The sequence below is a fragment of the Rhagoletis pomonella genome, unplaced genomic scaffold (genome assembly GCF_013731165.1).
Source record: "Rhagoletis pomonella isolate Grant_MI unplaced genomic scaffold, Rhpom_1.0 Rhpom_scaffold_00001, whole genome shotgun sequence".
Taxonomy (NCBI): Eukaryota; Metazoa; Arthropoda; class Insecta; order Diptera; family Tephritidae; genus Rhagoletis; species Rhagoletis pomonella.
The window spans coordinates 24313143-24332437 of record NW_023458555.1 but is presented as its reverse complement, the minus strand read 5'-3'; the positions used below and the strand labels follow the sequence as shown (position 1 = coordinate 24332437).

General features: G+C 33.1%; 1 protein-coding gene and 1 non-coding gene across 2 annotated transcripts in view; both read left to right on the top strand.

Moving 5' to 3' along the window:
• The window catches only part of LOC118741477 (esterase B1), a 27831-nt gene extending 14665 nt beyond the window's left edge, over positions 1-13166 (top strand). Inside the window, exons 2-6 of the mRNA XM_036473473.1 lie at positions 9918-10230; positions 10301-10451; positions 10517-11077; positions 11829-12004; positions 12069-13166. Of these exons, the coding sequence (XP_036329366.1) occupies positions 9918-10230; positions 10301-10451; positions 10517-11077; positions 11829-12004; positions 12069-12530 (1663 nt within the window). The 3' untranslated portion in view covers positions 12531-13166. The remainder of the gene's footprint in view (positions 1-9917; positions 10231-10300; positions 10452-10516; positions 11078-11828; positions 12005-12068) is intronic.
• Positions 13167-18192: 5026 nt separating this feature from the next.
• On the top strand, positions 18193-18285 carry Trnay-gua. Its single transcript has 2 exons — positions 18193-18229; positions 18250-18285. It is a non-coding gene; the product is annotated as a tRNA-Tyr (tRNA).
• The last annotated feature ends 1010 nt before the right edge of the window (positions 18286-19295 follow it).

Genomic DNA, 19295 nt, shown 5'->3' with positions numbered 1-19295 from the left:
AAATACATATGTATATAAGTAGGTATATATATGTAGGTACATTAGAGTGGTATTTTATAGGCCCGCCAAAACCCCTAGAAAATGCCAGAAAATGCAATGGTGGGACAAATAAAAAATCTTTAGTATTAAAAAATGGTTAAAAAAAACAATCGGTTATTGTTGCTGGTAGTCTCCTGAAGAGAACCAGAGTTTACCGATCGAAAAATATTAGGGCCGTTCAGTAAGTTGTTGAGCTGGTCTTGGATTTGCAGTTGGAATTGCATTTGCAAATTTTATGCTTGCTGCCATGGCAACAATAAAGTAAGAATTTACTAACCCCATAAACATATTCTGAGCGTTCAGAATATGAGTCCGAAAAGAGTCCTAGGTAGGTAAGAAATATAAGTTTCAAAAACAAAAAATGTGTGACTCTTAAATTAATCTTTTAGGAGCCAGCACTTTGTGACAATATAAAAACAATAAATACAAAAGATTAAAAAATCATGGATCCGTCAGCAGTTGGTTGGAGCGTAACGTCGTGGAAGCGATATTTCATCATATTAAAAAAAAATTTCGTGAGAATTCGAGGTATAAAATGCACCCAAAGGATTTTGTATTTTTCGCTTCTCTTAATCGTGGAAAACGAGCGCTTAATCAGACGCCGCCAGGGTGTGACTACGATGCCAAAGGGGAACGCAGACCAGTTAGTTTTATGTACGTATATGTATATATAGTCACCGCAAACTTCGTCAGCACTGGCTCAAAGGTTACGAGTGCAGGCCTTTGGTGTTAAAATGTGTACCAATGAAAGAGGTAAAACATTTGGTAAATACTCTTGATTAGAGGCCTAGTTGGAACTTCCTTCTACCTAGGTATGGATCTTAGTCAAGGTGGGCGGATCCCATTTTGTGTGATTGTCCCGTATTGATTTGTCTGGCCTAATTCATATCTATTTCCCTGCAGTCGCAAGCCTTAGAATAGGAATATTTCTACCAAGATCCGTTTAGCCTTTATTTCGGCAGCTGAAGGTGTATTGGTCATTTATGGCTAGTAACACATCCTTATCGTACCTAATGTAACTTGTAACTGAAAAAAGGCCGAAAAAGGTATAATTTTACCTACAAAGGCAGCACTGATACATACGTACTAGAATGAACAACTTAATGAACGGATCGGGTGCTGTGCTTTAATTTTTCCCAATCAAACGAAATTCAGTCACGCCACAAAAAAGCTAAATAAGAATACATATTAGTATGTATATGTACATGTAAGTACATGTATGTTTGTCCAAATGAAGATTTATGTATGTAAATGTGACTTAGAGTATACAGTTTTTAATACATATGTATATACTACATAGTATCTACATCTGCTATATACTATACCTACATATAAATATGTAAAATTTTAAATTTGCTACAAATCTAAAGCACATGCAATGAAATGAAATCATTTCGTTCATTTATTCAATTTGACACCAACGCCAAATACATTTGTGTATCAATTTATAGTCAGCACGTTGATTGAATTTAGTAATTGCTGGCTTTGTTGTTGCTGCTGACGTTCTGCGAAAGGTATTTTTTTCTAGTCAGTCAGTGAAAATTAGTAACAAAAAATTCAAGTACCCCAGATGATTTTTAATAGCACCCACGAGAATTTGCATATATTTAAGTAGTATTAATGTGCAAAAGCGGGTATATATTTAGATGTATACATACATATGAGTATGTACATATATACTTATATACATATTTTTGTAGAAATTTGTGAATGGCAAAATTTTCATAAATGTTTTTTATTTGGATAATACAGTTTTTTGGTTTCCTGTATAATAAATAATTAAGTGATATCCAAGAATTTGCTGTGTATATGAGTGTGTACATTAGAGTAGTCTGAAAAAAAACGTAAATTCGGAACTTTAGTAAAATATTCCCTTGTTTTTTTTTATTTTTGAAATCAAAAAAAAACATTTAGAGGCCTCTCAAAGCGCTCAAAGTTTTTTATTTATTTTATATAGGTAAAAAAGTTCTTTAGTAGAAATGGTATAAAATTCTTGAAAATGTATATTTTTCGATCAGAGACTTCCAATAATAATTTCAAATTATTTATTTACCAATGTTTACCTTAAAATCGCTAGCTTAAAAAATTGGCAAAATAAATAGTTGGATATTATAACTGGAAGTCTCCTAAATAGAAGCAGAGTTTCCTGATTGAAAGGTTTTAATTTTCAAGAAATTTATACCATTTCCACGAAAATGGTTTTTTCATATAAAATACATGGAATATTTTTAGCGCATTGAGCGACTTCTAAATATTTCGCGATTCGAAATAAAATTGCGACTTAACTTTTTTACATGGTTTTTTTGAACCATCATGATGTACATACATATGTACATGGCATACATTTTGACCTTGAATGTCAAAAATATTCATACATAAGAACAATAAAATACCATTTTTCATATTTCGCAAAAAATGTAGAATTAATAGCCAACCTTTAGCCGGATTAATATACATATTTATGTAATTTTATAATATTTCTTTCAATTTTTGTGAGATAAGGCAGCTTAAGTAAAAATAGCAAAAATTATTTAATTTAATTTTGTTTCTGCAATTTAAAAAAATAACAAACATATAAATTTTTACACAGGCGATAATTAATGTATGCCTTGCCGGACGTGGTATTTAGGGTGGTTGCTGTTCTTGTTGTAGTATGGGCTACTTAGCCGTGCTTGGACCGGATAGTCCTTCAATCGTTCTCGTCAAGCTCAACTAACGGTAAGACCTGAAATCGTGATATTTCGCCGGGCTTAAACCAGACGTAAAATGATGTTATTCGACTTGAATTGGCTGGGGGGCATGTTAGAGGTGGTTGGTATCTTGGGATGTATCTCCGCACGCTGGGAACTCATTAAGCCGTGGCAACTGAAGCACTCTCTCGTCCATAGGTGGTCCTTTGACAACATTCACAGTATGAGAGTCTGTATAAGCGATAACAGGCTCCCTGTAAATGCCGTTCATAGCCTGTCTGTATAGTCTCTGGTCCAGCGGTTTTTTACGTGGTGCTGGACGTCGTCCTTTAGCTCATCGAGATGACTCTTGACGTGCATGTGTGAGGGCTTTGCATCAAGGAAGTGTCTGTTCGAGTGCTTACGTCTGTAGCACCGTAGTAAAAACCGCTTGCTTAGCTTAATATTGTGCTTCCTTACTGGGAGCATTTAGCACTCACTGAGTACGTTATGTTTAGGCGACATAAGAACGCCTTCCGTGGTTGTCTGGAGTGCTGTATTGTTGTATGTCTGAAGCTTCATGCCGGCGAGCACACCAATTGGGTTGAGTTAAATCTGCCTTATTACTGTTCTCCCCTCGCCTTGGTCGAGTGGAGGGACTAGGGTGTTGGATTACCCGTTTTGCCATTTAAAAGCACTGAAAAGTCATCCCACCAAATCATAAGTGTACTCTGAATGTCCAGATAATTGATTGCAAAATTTCTTGGCTGTCCTTTGTCACTGCATCTTCGTCGTGTTGCCTGACTTACGTTTCTTATTACAATGAGGCCCATCTGGATCTTAGCTTCAATAAGGTAGCGTTCCGTGACTACCATTTTCCGACTATTGAACCAAATATGTCTTCTTTTCCCACCCTGGCATTAAAGTCACCAAGCACTCATAAAAATGCACTTTAGTCTCATTGTCCTGTTTTTCCGTCGGCGCACATAAAGTGGGCCCAAATTGTGAAACTTTGCCTTTATATGAATTGTGGCAAATTCATTCAGCGATGGAGTGCACCTGAAGACAAGGTGGCTGAGTCTCCCCAAAACCACAAATTTCACACCTAATTTGGCAACGTATGCTGAAACAGCCAAGTGCAGTCCTGGTATTTTTGAACGATATCCAGCAGCTGTATAGAGGCAGACTTCCTATAGAGGGTCCGCACATTCAAGGTGAATATCCGTAAGTGGTAGTCCTTATTCCTTCGCGATTTCTTTGATTTTGTCAACTTGCCACATGGAGGTAATGCAAATGCTTGCAAGATGTATATCTAGGAATACAATTTACAAAGCGACAATGTTATCGCAGATCTGCTATTTCATGCTGAAGATAAAAAATAATGTCTCAGTTATTTATTGAAGCGAAAAATAAGCACTTTTGCGAAGCTAATTTTATCTGAATTTAAAGTTATACTATTCGTAGTAAGTATGGCACGTACAACCATGACACTTCCTCCACCGCATGTACATAGAGATAGATTAATAAGTTAGTAATAATATTTAGCTGCAGATAATTTCCAACAAAATAAAATAACAAAAGAACAAATTGAGTTTTGATGATTGCATTTTTTATGTCTTTGATTTGGATTTTGTTAATCAAAGTTTTATTTTTAAATATTAAAACTCAGAACATACATATATACATTAGCAAGCTGATATAGGAACTAAGTACGTGACAGATCTCGTATATATGTACATATATACAAAACACATTTTTGTTTGCAAACATAAATAATTTTGCAGATGAAAAATAATTATTAATGCGAATTTTTAATCGCTTGTGCTCTAGAATGAAATTAATGTATACACAAAACTTACCTAAAATTTCATGTTTTTAATTTCTTAGTAGAATTCGCTTGTATGTAGAATCTAGTTCGGGCGAAATCGAGATTTACAAATCCGGCGCCTGAAATTATGAATTTCTGACTTTGCACATCGATGATGCGGGTTCGATTTCTGCTGTATTCTAGAGAAAGAAGTCTGATGACTCAATCAATGTTTATTGGGTTGCCGAAATTTTTAGCAGTAGAAACTTAGTTGTCGAAATTTACGGATAGTTAGTGAGCCATACAAATTTATGGGGTTCTCGAAAATTTCCTAGTTAAAGGAATTTATAAAGTTATCGACATTTCTTGAACTATCACTTTTTAAAGTGTTGACAAAATTTCTCGAGTAATTGTAATGCTGTTCTTTAAACTTATCGAGTTGTCGATAACAATTGATTCACTAAAATTTTTCGATTTATAGAGACGAAATTTTTGAAATATTGAAAATATATCGAGTTATTGAAATTTTGTGATTATATAACTTTATCCATTTATCATTGCTTATTGAACTTTATCGTGTTGCCTGGGTGTAACGAGATGTCGGGATTTGCCAGTAGCTTTCGAAAAATATGGAGCTATAATACTAACCGAGTTAAAGAAATTTATAGAGGTATCCAAAGTTTATCGAGTTATCGATTTATATCGAGAAACGCACTCTTATCGAAATTAATCAAACATTATGGAAATTAGTCGTGTTATCGAATTTTGCTGAGTTATCGGATTATCGAATTTTTTTAAATGCATTTTATTAACTAATTTACGTACCTAAATATTTTTATTTTTGTAACTTTATATAAATATTAGAATGCCTTAGGGTTTAGGCAAAAAAAATGTGTCTACTAATTTTTCAAATTTTTGTCGAATCAATGATTCCTACCATAATAAGTACATTGTGTGGCTTAACGAAGACCCACTCCTGAGCTGCACACCTTTGCTTGCTATCTCTTAAAAACGGATTTTTCATAAAAGACGTTTCTAATTCCAATTTTTTCTATGTACTTAGTAAATATTAAAATTATTATATTCTAAATTTAAAAATCTGGCAGGCAATTCCAAGATTCACAGCGAAAACACTTGTAAAAAATTATCACCGACCAATATTTGAATATTGGTTTAGACATGATTGAATTTTTCATTTTAATTGTTAATTGCATTTAGAAGATGCCTTTAAAGTGTGGAAATTGAAAAGTGGTAAGTTCAAAGTAATTTGCATACAAATGAGTATACACAGTCAAGCGAGATTTCAAGAGTTTCCCGATTCTTTTAAGTGTTGTGAAGAATATTTCTGATAACGTTTTCAATATTTGTAAAAGGATGTCTGACTGTTTTTATTTCAGATACGCCAACAATATTTCGTGATCCATCCTAATGTACAAAATGCCCATATATCCACAATCGCAATCAGCAATGACACTGATTCAACCACCGCGCTGGTCTTTACACTAAGTAATCATAAAAAGCATACCTTCATGGATTCATTATTAATGCCATTTGACTAATGTCTGGATTTACTATCGCCCATCAGATAACTATTTTCGGGTTGTTTTTTATAACAAAATGTACTGTTTACCCATGTTAGTTTTGGAATCCCCTGAGATATCTACGAATTTCAGCGAATTTTTATCAGTGAGTAATTTGAAATTGTTCACAGATTATGAAAATATACACACATATAATATACATATTTATGTTAAACCAAAAAATTATGTTATCAATTTGCACATGAGTAATAACCCTGTAGGGAAAACACGAACTAGTGAACCAGATTTCTAGTTCAGTACTAGTTATTTTTTTGCCAAAAACGAACCAGTCCGATAGTAACCAGTTCCGCACCAGTCCAAAAGCAGTGAAATGTGGTACTTTCACTAAACTCTTCTATTTTAAATTTTAAAAGCAGGGAAGGTAATCATTATGAGTAAAATAATTTAAATCAGCATTTAATCATTATTTTATGAATTATTATTGAGTTTTATTTTTTCGCTCAAACGGAAATAATTATTATTTGATTTTTATTTTTGGGATTACAAATAATGATTATTTTATGATTTTTATTTTTTCGCGCAGAGATTATCATTAATTTTCAGTTTTATTTTTTCACTTAAAAATAATGATAATTTATAAAATTGAAAAGGTCATAAAGACGCAGCCTACTGGAATTTTTACCAGAAAAGTTCGGGTCTTATTCCTTTTATAAGGGTGCGGCTAACTCTTAAAAGGATACGTCGGTATAGTTTTTGAGTTGCTTAATAATCATTATACTTAGTGATTTCATAAACAAAGGCCAAGATCCTGAAGGACAATTGAGAAAGGCAATGCAGTTGCAGAAAAAGAGGCATTTAAAAAAAAAAAGTGTCAAAAGAATTATCACTTTTTCACTAAATTTATTTAAAAATGCAAGGCACCAGAGCTACCTTTTTTTAATAAAAGACAAAATTATTTTTTTTCTTTATGCAATCCAGCACCAGATACCTTAATACAGTCAGTCAATAAAATTTAGGTACAACGAATTTTTTACAATACGGGCAACTATTTTTTAAATATTTTAGTTTTCGGTAATTTTTTATAAGAATATGGTCAATTCTACAACAAAATCCCCAAAAGTCAGAGTTCCAAGCCTTGTGCAAAATTTAAGAAAATTCTGCAAAATGTCATTAAAATAATTCACTTTCTATTTACGCTCTCTAGAAAAAGTTGTTTAGTCCATTCAATTTTAGTTGTAACAACAAAAAAAAAATGCTAAATATCAATGGTAAGTCCTAGCTACCTCAAACGTGCACTTTGTTATACTAAAATTGAATGGGCTAATAACTAAGTACTTAACTTTTTTCTAAAGAGTGTAAATTGCAACACTTGGATGGAAATTCGCAGAGTTTTCTTTAATTTTCCATAAGGTTTGGAACTCTGATTTTTGGGGTTTTTGGTGTAGAATTAACCATATTTTTATAAAAAATTAGGGGGAAAAAATATTTAAAAAATAGTTGCTGGTATTGTAAAAACTTCACTGTACCTAAACTTTATTGACTGACTGTATATCTTATTTAAGTTAAGTACGACAAAAACCTTCGAAGTACTTCATATACATATAAGCTTAAAAAGAACTGAATTTACTTAAAAATCAATATGCTTAAATTTAGACAAGTAAGACAAAGTGAACTAATATTTTTACTTTTAAGCAGAACGCACTTTTGTTTTTTACTTACTACTTAAGTTTAATACTACTACTACTACTAATGTGGTTTATACATTTTTAATAAATGCGTTTAAACATTTGCGATTGTATTGTCCTTCCTTCAACCGATCGTATTTAATATAGAAGGGAAATGTTTCGACAAGCCTGATTAGAAATGTAGCTCTAAGGTGACGAATTTATAACAGGTTGGGAACTACATATAAAAAATGGATGCAGATCGAACTATTGGAACTGGTTCGGAACTATAGAAAAAGAGGTGCAAAACGAACTAGATCTTATCTGACGAATTTCGAACTGGTTCGGAACTAGAGCCAAAGGAATGCAACGGGGGACAATTGACACTTCATAGGACATCGCAATGCTAAATTCGCCAGTCGCTAGCATGCAAAAGAGAATTAACGCGTACTAGTCATGGTTCCAAACGCACTAGAACCGAACCAGTTCCACACTAGTTCGTTTCCCTACAGGGAAGTAAACAACCGTATGCCGCAAAGTAATCATAAACTACTTAAATAGCTTAAATTTGGGTTTTAAATAAATAAAATTAACCTTGCTGATAATCATAGCTCATAAAAATATTCATATGCTCATTTGCACATATTATCAACACAAATATTTTAGATATTATAAAATAAATATTTGTAAAAAAATTAGTTTGACCTAAAATAACTGTTGATTTTCAAAACTTTTTTTATGCAGTAGGAGATCCGACAAGGGCACGACCTTCACCCATCTGTTTAATGGATGAAATTTACTTTGTATGAAATTTAACGTATTAGGAAATATTTGGCGAGTAGGTTGGTTGAAAAAATACTGGTCATGATATTTTTAATTAATTATTCAAAATTTAATTATTATTATTTTTTTTAATTTTGCACTCATTTCATTACTTAATTTAATTAAGTTAAAATTAATTAAAAACTGAAACCAGTTATTACTAAAGGGATATCAATTGAAATGGTTTTAAAAAGCTTTGTTTCTTAACTTTACTGTATGAGGGATGCCACCTGTTAAAATCAACTTGAATTAAGGGAATTAGGTATTAAAAATATGTATAACCATATGGGCGCCAAACGAAAAGTGTTTAAGGAGGTAATAGTTTGTAAATATTTTGAACAGGGTTGCCAACAGTTCAAAACTCGAATTCAGTTAAGTTATTAACAATGAAACATTTAAATATGCCTAACAAAAGAGTGATAAGAAATCTTAAGTTTTTACGCTAAGAATATTTTTGAGGTGTTAGAAGTGAGTTGCCACCCATGTAAAAATTTAAGTTCAAATTATTTATTAGATTTAATGAATTATTAAAATATTTGTAGATATCACTCGAAATGGGTTTGACAAGGCTTTATTTCTGAACTATATTTTTAGGGTTTCCCCATGTTCTAAAAGTCAAATTCTACTTAATTCATCTGTTTATAAGAATGTGTACCAAGATGTCAAACGAAGGTTGCTAAAGAAGGTTTTAGCTTTAAAATATTTTGAAGAGGGCTGCCACCTGTTTGAAAAGTTGAATTTAATTTACTTAAATATGTATATACAAATTATACGAATATAAAAATACGGATGTCCAATGGAAGATTTTTAAGAAATTTTTAGTTTGAACAGTTATAATGATTGAAAAGGGTTACCATCCGTATAAAAGTTACATTCAAATTATTTGGAAAGTTAAATGAAGTACTAAGAAATGGATATCAATCGAAATAGGGTTTAAAAGGCTTTATTTATGACCTTTATTTAGGGGGTTGCGTTCTGTTGCTTTTTTTGACTTTCTTTTCTATTTTTCGGCCTCAATTTCTTCTACTATATACGATTGTTTTACATTGATGATTTGTAACGGTCGTAATGAATTGCTAAATAGTATATAATAAATATAAAGCATATCTATAAGATCAAAAGGTAAAAAAGGCAGTAAAAATTATATATATAGGTTTATTATATTCCATATGCTAAAGATAAAAATTGGCAACAATATACATTTGGATAGTACATATATCCTGACTTATATCCTGTACTTATTTTCATACCACTCAAGATACTTACGAATTTGCTCACTAAAAAATATTTTACTTAACTAAGCGTGGTAAAATAGTTTATGTATAGTATTTCAAAAAACATTTCCTAATAAATATTTGTATCTAACTTTTTTCAGAATGGTCGATTTTAAAGTACAACAAAGACGTTTTCGTACCAGCGAAAAAACAATTGTCAGCACTATTTATGGACCAATAAAGGGTGTTAAACGCAAGTCCATCTATAGTGATTCGTACTACAGTTTCGAAAAAATACCATTCGCTAAACCGCCGGTAGGTGAGCTGCGCTACAAAGCACCACAACCGCCAGAGCCATGGATAGAAGTGCGGAGTTGTACTTCACGCGGGCCGAAGCCATTGCAAAAGCATTTCGTATTTCAAATGACAGAAGGCTCCGAAGATTGTCTCTATCTAAATGTGTATACAAAGAATGTGAGTTGTACATATATAAAACTGCGTAAACCGCAAAAAAATCATCAACTTCTTCTCTCTTCATACGCAGCTAAATCCACAAAAACTCATGCCGGTCATGGTGTGGATTTATGGCGGTGGTTTTCAGTTTGGTGAAGCCTCTCGTGAACTTTATAGTCCCGACTATTTGCTGCGCGAAGATGTCGTGATTATTTCAATAACATATCGCTTGGGGCCATTTGGTAAGCCTACTTCACCCTTATATTTACTATTTGTAACTAATTTATATGTATCATCATTCTCACAGGCTTTCTCTCTATGGAAGACCCCACTTTTGATGTACCTGGCAATGCCGGTCTCAAAGACCAAATTATGGCATTGCGTTGGGTGAAAGCGAATTGTGAACGCTTCGGCGGTGACAGCAATAATATAACACTTTTCGGTGACAGCGCTGGCGGTGCCTCTGTGCACTATATGATGATAACCGATCAAACATGTGGTCTTTTTCACAAAGCGATATCCATGTCGGGCAATGCACTTTCACCCTGGGCAGTAACACCTCAACGCAATTGGCCATATCGGCTAGCAGTGGCCGCTGGCTATGCGGGTGAAAATAATGATACAGATGTTTTTGACTTTCTAGGCAAAGCAAAAGGTGCTGATATTGTGAAAGCAAATGAGGATCTTTGTTCGGATGAAGAAAAACGTGAACGCATTGGTTTCTCCTTTGGTCCAGTGATCGAGCCATATGTGACTGATCATTGTGTGGTACCCAAGAAACCGATTGAAATGATGCGCACCGCATGGAGTAATCACATTCCCATGATTATTGGTGGTGTATCGAATGAGGGATTGTTGTTGTATTCGGGTGAGTAGCTTTACGGCGTTCAACTGATTTTCATATTGCGTGCTCTTTTATAAAATTTCATTAAACTCCTTTTTCGGTTCCATTTCTTTCTTTTTAATGAGATTCCATTTTATGCCAAGAAATGTAAATTAATACTCTTTTAATTTTGTTTCATTCCATTCCCTTCCGTTCAATTTAATTGCATCCCTCTACTTTCCATTCCATCCCTTTCCGTATTGTTAACTCTTCCCGTTTATACCTCTTACTCTGTTTTATTTCGTCCCATCTCGTTCCGTTCCATACGTGCCGTTCCATCTCATTGCTTTCCATTACGTCCCCGTTCCCTTCCATTCCATCTCGTTCAATTCTCATTCTTTTACCTGAAGTTTAATTTTTCCTCCACATTTTATTTCATTTTATATCATTCAATTTTATTCATTCCATGCTAATTTCTCCATTTAATTTACTTATATTCCATTTCATTTTATACCACTTGATTCCATTTTATTGTATTCCACCCAATTCTATTCTGTTTCATTCCATACCATTCCATTCTACTTTCCATTTATTAAATTGTCTGGCACGAAGTATCGTTCTATTGCATAATCTTATATTTCGTTTCATTGCACTATGCATATGTATCTTATAGCGCTTCATTCCTATTCCTTTGCAATTCTTACTAGGTTACTCTGAACTCATTTGAAATGAAAATAGTTTTCTTGTATTTTTGCGATTTTTGAACAATTCTTCTTATATGTATTTTAAATAACAGAGACCAAAAAAAATCCCAAATTACTCAACGAACTTGGCGATTGCCGTTTTGTGGTGCCACTCGAACTTGGCATGGACCGCGATGGCGATCTGTGCAAGGAATATGGCCTACAATTGCGTAAAGCTTACTATGGTGATAAGGAGCCGAGCTTAGAAACTTTACATGAGTACCTGTTGGTAGGTTAAAAAGCGCCCCCTTCATTAAAAGCTTGTTTGTAATTTTTAAATTCTTATTCCGCAGATGGTTTCCCACGAGTACTTCTGGTTCCCCATCTATCGCACAGTATTGTCACGCACGGCGCATGCCACAGCACCCACCTACTTGTATCGTTTCGATTTTGACTCGAAACATTTCAACCATCTGCGCATACTCAGCTGTGGCAAGAAAGTACGTGGCACCTGTCATGGTGATGATCTTTCCTATTTGTTTTACAACTCATTGGCGCGCAAGCTGAAGAATCATACACGCGAGTACAAATGCATTGAGCGGCTGGTTGGCATGTGGACACACTTTGCCATGCATTCCGATCCCAACTTTGATCCGGAGTACGTTGATCTATGGCAGCCTGTAACGAAGGATAATTTTGAGAAACGACAACTAAAGTGCCTTAATATTTCCGATGATTTGAAGGAGATTGATGTGCCCGAATTGAAGAAGTTACAAGTATGGGAGAACTTTTTTTGCTGTGATGAATTAATTTGAGGAGATTTATTAGGGGTAGTGGAATTAATTTGACCTGAGTAGCTAAAGGTAAACAAATTGAATGTGGCTGCCTCGGATTAGATTTAAGAGTTTCTTATAGCAAAGCTTAGAAAATATGTACACTGATTGACAAGCTTTTGAGTGAAGCTTTATGAAATGTGAAACATTATTATTCTAAGAATTATTCTATTAAGATTTTTGACTTCAATTTGATACAAAAAAGAAGCAGTAAGGATTTTAAAAATACATACTAACAAAATTACGTTTTAGAAGCTTTTTCGAAGCTTTCTATGAATTATAAGGGGGATAACAAAGTCTCTCTGGCCATCGCGGTTCAAGAAAGCTTTAAATAGTTTTTTTTCGCCATAACTCAAAGAAAAAAGAGAAAAAGCTCCTCAAGTTGATCACAATTGGTTAAAAAGCGTAAAAGCTCGCTTTAGCGAACATTGTTTTTCTTATCGGTACGTAGGTACAAAGGGTAAAAGCTCTCTTTGGTCATCACATTTTTAACCAAATTCTTTGTGGAAAATTATAGCTACATATTGTTTTGAGCTTTTTGAAAAAACGAAGCACCAAAATTTTTGAAATCTAGAAATATTCAAATAATTTTTTTTTTTATATTATATGTATATTGAAATAATTTCACGTGTACTAATTTTTTTTTTTTTCAATTTACTTTACATGTATTTTTTGAAGTTATGAGCGTAAAAATTATTACTTATATTTTTTTTTAATAACGACAAACGCAAAAAAATCACTAAAAAATATAATCAAAATCTATAAGTTTTTTAAACATCTTTTCTAGCTTCAGAGACACTATGTCTGAAGCTTGTCCTATATCTTTTTATAATCTTTGAACTTTTAAAAAATACTAAACCGCCTAAATAATCGCCGTGGCTAACTAAAAAGTTTAAAATTTATTACCTTTATGTAAATAGCTTAGAGTGTAATTTATTTTAAGCAATCACACACATATATAGATGTACATTATATAAATATATCGATATATTTTGTAGATAGATACTAAAGAAGCCACCTGAAACAACTAAACCACCAATTCAATTGCAAAGTTGCTCTATTGTTCTAATTACCAAAATGTACTAGTATTAAGAAATCAATTCGTATTCCCTTAAATAAGAATTGATGATCATATTTGTAGATATATTTTTTTAAGAATATAACTTTTTTAATTGCAAAGATGCAAGGGACGTCTTCCAGTCGCATGAAAGACAGAGATTTAAAGCTCTAACGAATATCTACTATAAAAGGAACAAAGCTTACGAGCAGCGTTTGGAATATTATTTTTTTAAGTTTAAATTTTAAGCTTAGAATTGGCTCTTAAAATCGGGAAATACATATAAAATGACACCTCCAAGCTTTGAACACGAAAGCTAAATGATAAACTTTCAGAGATTTAAGATTTCATTAGTACAAAAAGTGAAAAATCCATTCTTTAGCTTACGAAAACATTAGTACCTATTTTTATTTTTGTGCATGCCAAACATATAACTATTAAGTGAAAGTTTAAAAGCTCTTTTTTAAACTTGAAAATAATATTCGTATAATGTCGGTTTACCCTGCCGAAAAAGCTTGCTAACAAAAAAAAAATTATTAGGCTAAAAGTGGTGATGGGCATAACCTTGCCCGTTCGCAGAGCTTTTCGAAGCTTTCTATCCACTTTATATGAAGAACAAATGCTCTACCTCTGCACATTACTGGTATAAACTAAAAGTTTTGTTTATTAAATTATCCATTTGAATTAGGGATCCCAAAGCGCAAACTAGGGCTAAGGTGATTTATTTATATGGTTTTCCTCTAGATTCCTTTTATTGATAAAATAAATTGCTTTAAATGTATATTCTATCATTTAGCTGTGTGCCAAATCCCAGGTCTACATATAACAAAAATATTGAAAACGAAGAATATTATAGATATGTCATAAAAATATAAAAACTTTAGCTATAAAACTACATTCACAAATATCCTGCAACAGAAGTACCTTTTTGCTATAAAGTGTTACATGAAATTGAACAGAATGTGATTAATAGGCAAGTAGTAACTTTAGTAAAAAAAACAAGATAACTGTATGAAAGCTGAAAATAAGACATTAAATATTGATTCAGTGTCGGTGAGAAAGACTTTTTTACATAGTTGCTACACAAGCAAGATAAATAGCGCCGTGGTAACATTAAATACTTATTTGTGTATGTGTTTTTTTTTACCAAAAAGCATATGTTCCAATGCAAAATTTTAGAATGTAAGTTTAGGCGCCGGAAACGGAACTTTAAGAGGAGTCAACTCGCTTTCGAAAAAAAACCGAAGTAATAAGACGTACAAATAAATATAACATTCATATGGAAAATCAATTATTACTACAGAATGAATATAAATCTAAACATGGCTTGACTCAGTCAGCATTCTCAGTCATAAGGTACACGAAATCAGGTGTCACCGGGGAAAAAAAACAGTATCCAATCGCATCTTTACGATACTAAAGCGCGTCGCAGCAATGACCAGAAAACGATTTGTCGCGTATAAAAAATTAGTCAACCTGCGACTTTCGCAGTCTAATAACACCCAAAACAAAAAAAATTCACTTCTCACTAAGCTTCTAAGGGTGCGTTCACACAGGAAGTGGAGCTAAGCTAGGTATATGAAAGTGCTCATATAGCAAGCTTTTCCACGAACGTTTTGGAGCTGAATGCAAAGGTTTTATTTTTATTTTCAATTTTGTTTTAAATCTTTCAGCTTCATGACTGATGCGAACGCAAAAAAAATTTTTAAACAAAACCCTATTTTTCGTGGAAGCAATTAGGGTTCGAAATTTCAGACTTTGGTATCGATACTGAGTACTCATTCTGGCATCGAGCTCATGGTATCGATACTCTAAAAGTATCAGGGAAAAAGTATCGATACTACTCAGTATCGGACTCATTAAAATACGTTTTTTGGGATACTAAAATTATTTTATTCTTCAATCGTATATCTAGTTATTTCCTGAAATTAAAACAAAAAAATTTAAAATATTTGATTTTTATTTCATTGCAGAACTTACTTTCACGTTAGAAGTAATTTTAACGTCAAATGTACATACATATATATATATATATATATATATATATATATATATATATACTTTCACGAATTTCAAGTTTTATTAAGAAATTTGTGTAAAGTTTTAGTATGCATTTTTGTAGCCTATTAAATTTTAGTATGATAATGTGCAAGTTTGAATTAAAAGTCAACAGTAGTAGGCTACACGTAAATTTGAATAGGTTACAAAACTGCATTCCCAAAAAGTTTCTAAAAAATCTGCATTTTCGTGAACTTTGCGTAAAGTTTTATGTCCTTATTCATAAAAAATAAAAAAGGTTTATAAACTGAAAAATTTATGAAAATGTCATTTTATTAAGCTCTTTAAACCTACTTTATTTTTTATGAATAAGGCCACTAAACCTTCACTTATTTGGTTTATGTTATGCAACAGAATACACGCAATTGCAGTTTATTTTAAGTGATAGACAAAATTGAATGATAGTAATCCATATAAGCAAAGAAAGCAATGGAAGAAAAAATCTAAAAAGTGTGCGTTTTAAAAAGTATTCGATACTACGAGTACCTTGCAAAGTATCGAGTAAAAACACCAAATAAGGTATCGAGTATTAAAGTACTCATTTTTATACCCTCAGTATCGATACTTACTCAATATCGATAGTATCGTTCGAACCCTAGAAGCAATTGAAACAAATTGATCAAGTATTGCAGCCGCTTTTCAATTAAGGTAAGTTTTGTGATAACTTTGCAGCCGATTCCATACAAAAAGCTCTGCTCCGCTTCGTTTAGTGTGAACTCCAGCAAATCCGCTCCGCTCTTATTTGCTTCATTCGGCGCCACTCGGCACCACTCGGCATTCTGTGTGAACGCACCCTATGATTTTTAGAAGAGTCAGCAAATATCAGCTTATTCGGCGCAGACATGACAAATCCTCAGACAAAAAATCTTCCAAATGCGGGATGCCTTCAGCTAAACTATACGTATTTTACATATGTATGCGTGAATTGAATGAAATTAGTATACTTCAGTCATGACTCATGAGCCATAAAAATTTTTTTAAATGCCTGCTCATAACAATTCTAAAAAAAAATAGTACTATCACTAATTCTCACTAAAGCGAAAAAAATATTCAAAGTATTCCTACCCTTATTTGTGCCGGCAATTTTTGACTCCATCGAGAATATATAGGCTACCAATTTGATTTGACTCATTTTTCCATATTAGTTTGTGCGGCACCATCATAAACAAGCGTGATTTAAGGGTGAAGGTGTGTTGCTGTGCCTAATTTTTTTTTTTTGCATGCTGTCGAGTACTAATCATTTCGCTCCCGTTTGTAAAAGTTTCGCTCCTCAATTCTTGAAATCAAATAATAAGAATTCTGAAATAACAGACTCAAATCATTTAAGTGGTTCCACTGAACTCTTGGTGTTTGTTTCATGGAGCTGCGACTCATTTCGGTATAAAGCAAGCCACTTGATGATGCCACTATACAGGTTCATACTAACAGAGAACTTAGTCATTGTTCATACTCTCGCTTTGTGTGACGTGCGTTAACGATTATTAGTGGATATGGGTGAATGTTGTTCTTTGACTTACATATATCCACTAATACTCTTTCTTGCGCTTGCCAAACAATGACTTAAAATGGCGAATGATTGCAGATCTCTGATGCGTGTACAAATACATTCGTATTGTGCGTTCCGTGCGGTAGAAACTTCCCACAAAAAAATATAAATAAATATTTCGTATAAATTAAAATTTTGTAATTAACAAAAAATACAAAAATTTGAGAAGAAATTTGAAATCAATTCTCACAGAACAATTTTGTAATAAACGCACTAAAGAAACAATGTGTCGTTTGAAATATTTTGTAAGACATTTTATATTGTTTATATAATAAAGCTTCGATGTGATGCTAATAGTTTATAAATATTTTAATATGAATGTTTACATATAAAAAAAAACTAATAAATAAAATGTACTAATTGTTTGAAAAGAAGAGTAAAGAAGAATAAAACTAATTTTTCTTAAAGGTTGAAGTTTTATTTGTATTTAGTTAAAGGGGGTTGTAAAGTAAAGTTGCCATATTTTATAGCTACGTATAGGTTCTTATATATCAACGTTTGTTGTGGGAGCCCCTTATGACTCCATATTTGGAGCGCTAAAATTTTGACATAATTTTAATTATTTGCAACAGCTGATGAACGACGCCAACTGTTGGCTATGTGGACGGCTGCTTTATAATTCATATATTCATAGTCAGCTGTTGAAGCGACGCCAACGCCAAAGCTGTAAATAGAGGGGCTTTTTAACAAGACAAACGAATACACAAAAGCGCGAATACCCATAATGTTATCATGTCTTTGGAGTCGATAACGAATGCATACTAAGTAGACAGACAACAGCTTACACATATATATGTATATGTACATACATACAAATATGCAAGCTAGCGAAAGTGTACAAATAAAAACAATACCACATACTACATACATACATTCATACATAAATTCAAATGTATATATGTACATACACTCCTATGTGCTTATGTACTTATTTATTTACGAAGCAAACCGCATAAACCAGATAAGGCAGCGGCTTAGCATAACCTTCGATAGCTCAGTTGGTAGAGCGGTGGACTGTAGATGTTAAATGCGAAGTAGAAATCCATAGGTCGCTGGTTCAAATCCGGCTCGAAGGAATACTATATACTTTTTTTATACCCCGTTTTTTGCACTAACTAATATTTTTTGATTTTGTTTTTTGTACATGTAACTTTAAATTAAAGAAATTTAAAGCAATTATCTAAATTATGAATTTTGATAACAAAATTAATGTTGTAAAGAAATAAATTAAAACTTAATTTACTACAAAGATATTTTCGGGTATCAAATTTCACTTGACTTTACAGCAGCTTCGACCCTGCAGCAATTCATACTCACCTTAGGTTAGCCCTCAGATAGTCCCTATTGTTGCCAGCACTAGTCCCTCATAATTCCCCTGCCAATGGTCTCAACTGCCATTTTTAGCATTGGCGTGTCATTGGAAAGGCCCAATCAACACTGACCCGGAGATAGTCCTGGACTAGTCCAATTTTGGAGATTTTTTTCGTTGGAGTAAGGAAATTCGGAACACAAAAAAAAACTAAATTTTATCACTTTATAACCATGTTGCTCTGACGGAATTTGAACCCGGACCCTCCTGAAAGCTAACAAATAGTGGCAAGCATCTCTGCGCACTGAGCTACAGCCACGCATGTAAATGTGTGTTCAAATGTTTACTTTGTATCAAGGCCAGACCAAGCGATTGGGACATTTACAGGGTGGTGTTCTTTAAATGTTTTTTATTAAATTGCAAGACCGCACCACCCTGTCACTGCCAAACTGTACCGGTTCCTTGGGGACTGGTCGAAGGCTGACATTTTCGATGCAAGCAAATGTCCAATTCTGACCAGTCAAATTTTAACCAGTGAAGTACTAGTCTTTTACGGAAAATTGGCCGCCTTATTGCTGCAGGGGATCAACTCATACGCTAACTTACGCAATCAAATTTTGCGCATGTGTTGAAAGTTCATCGATGTACACCCAAAGAAATCTGCAAACGTAACACAGAGTTTTTTTCTTTACTAAGGTAAGGTAGATAATTATGCAACGGAAATTGCAGTGAAAATAATAAATAATTTAATAAAAGGAGATCAAAACTCATTAACAC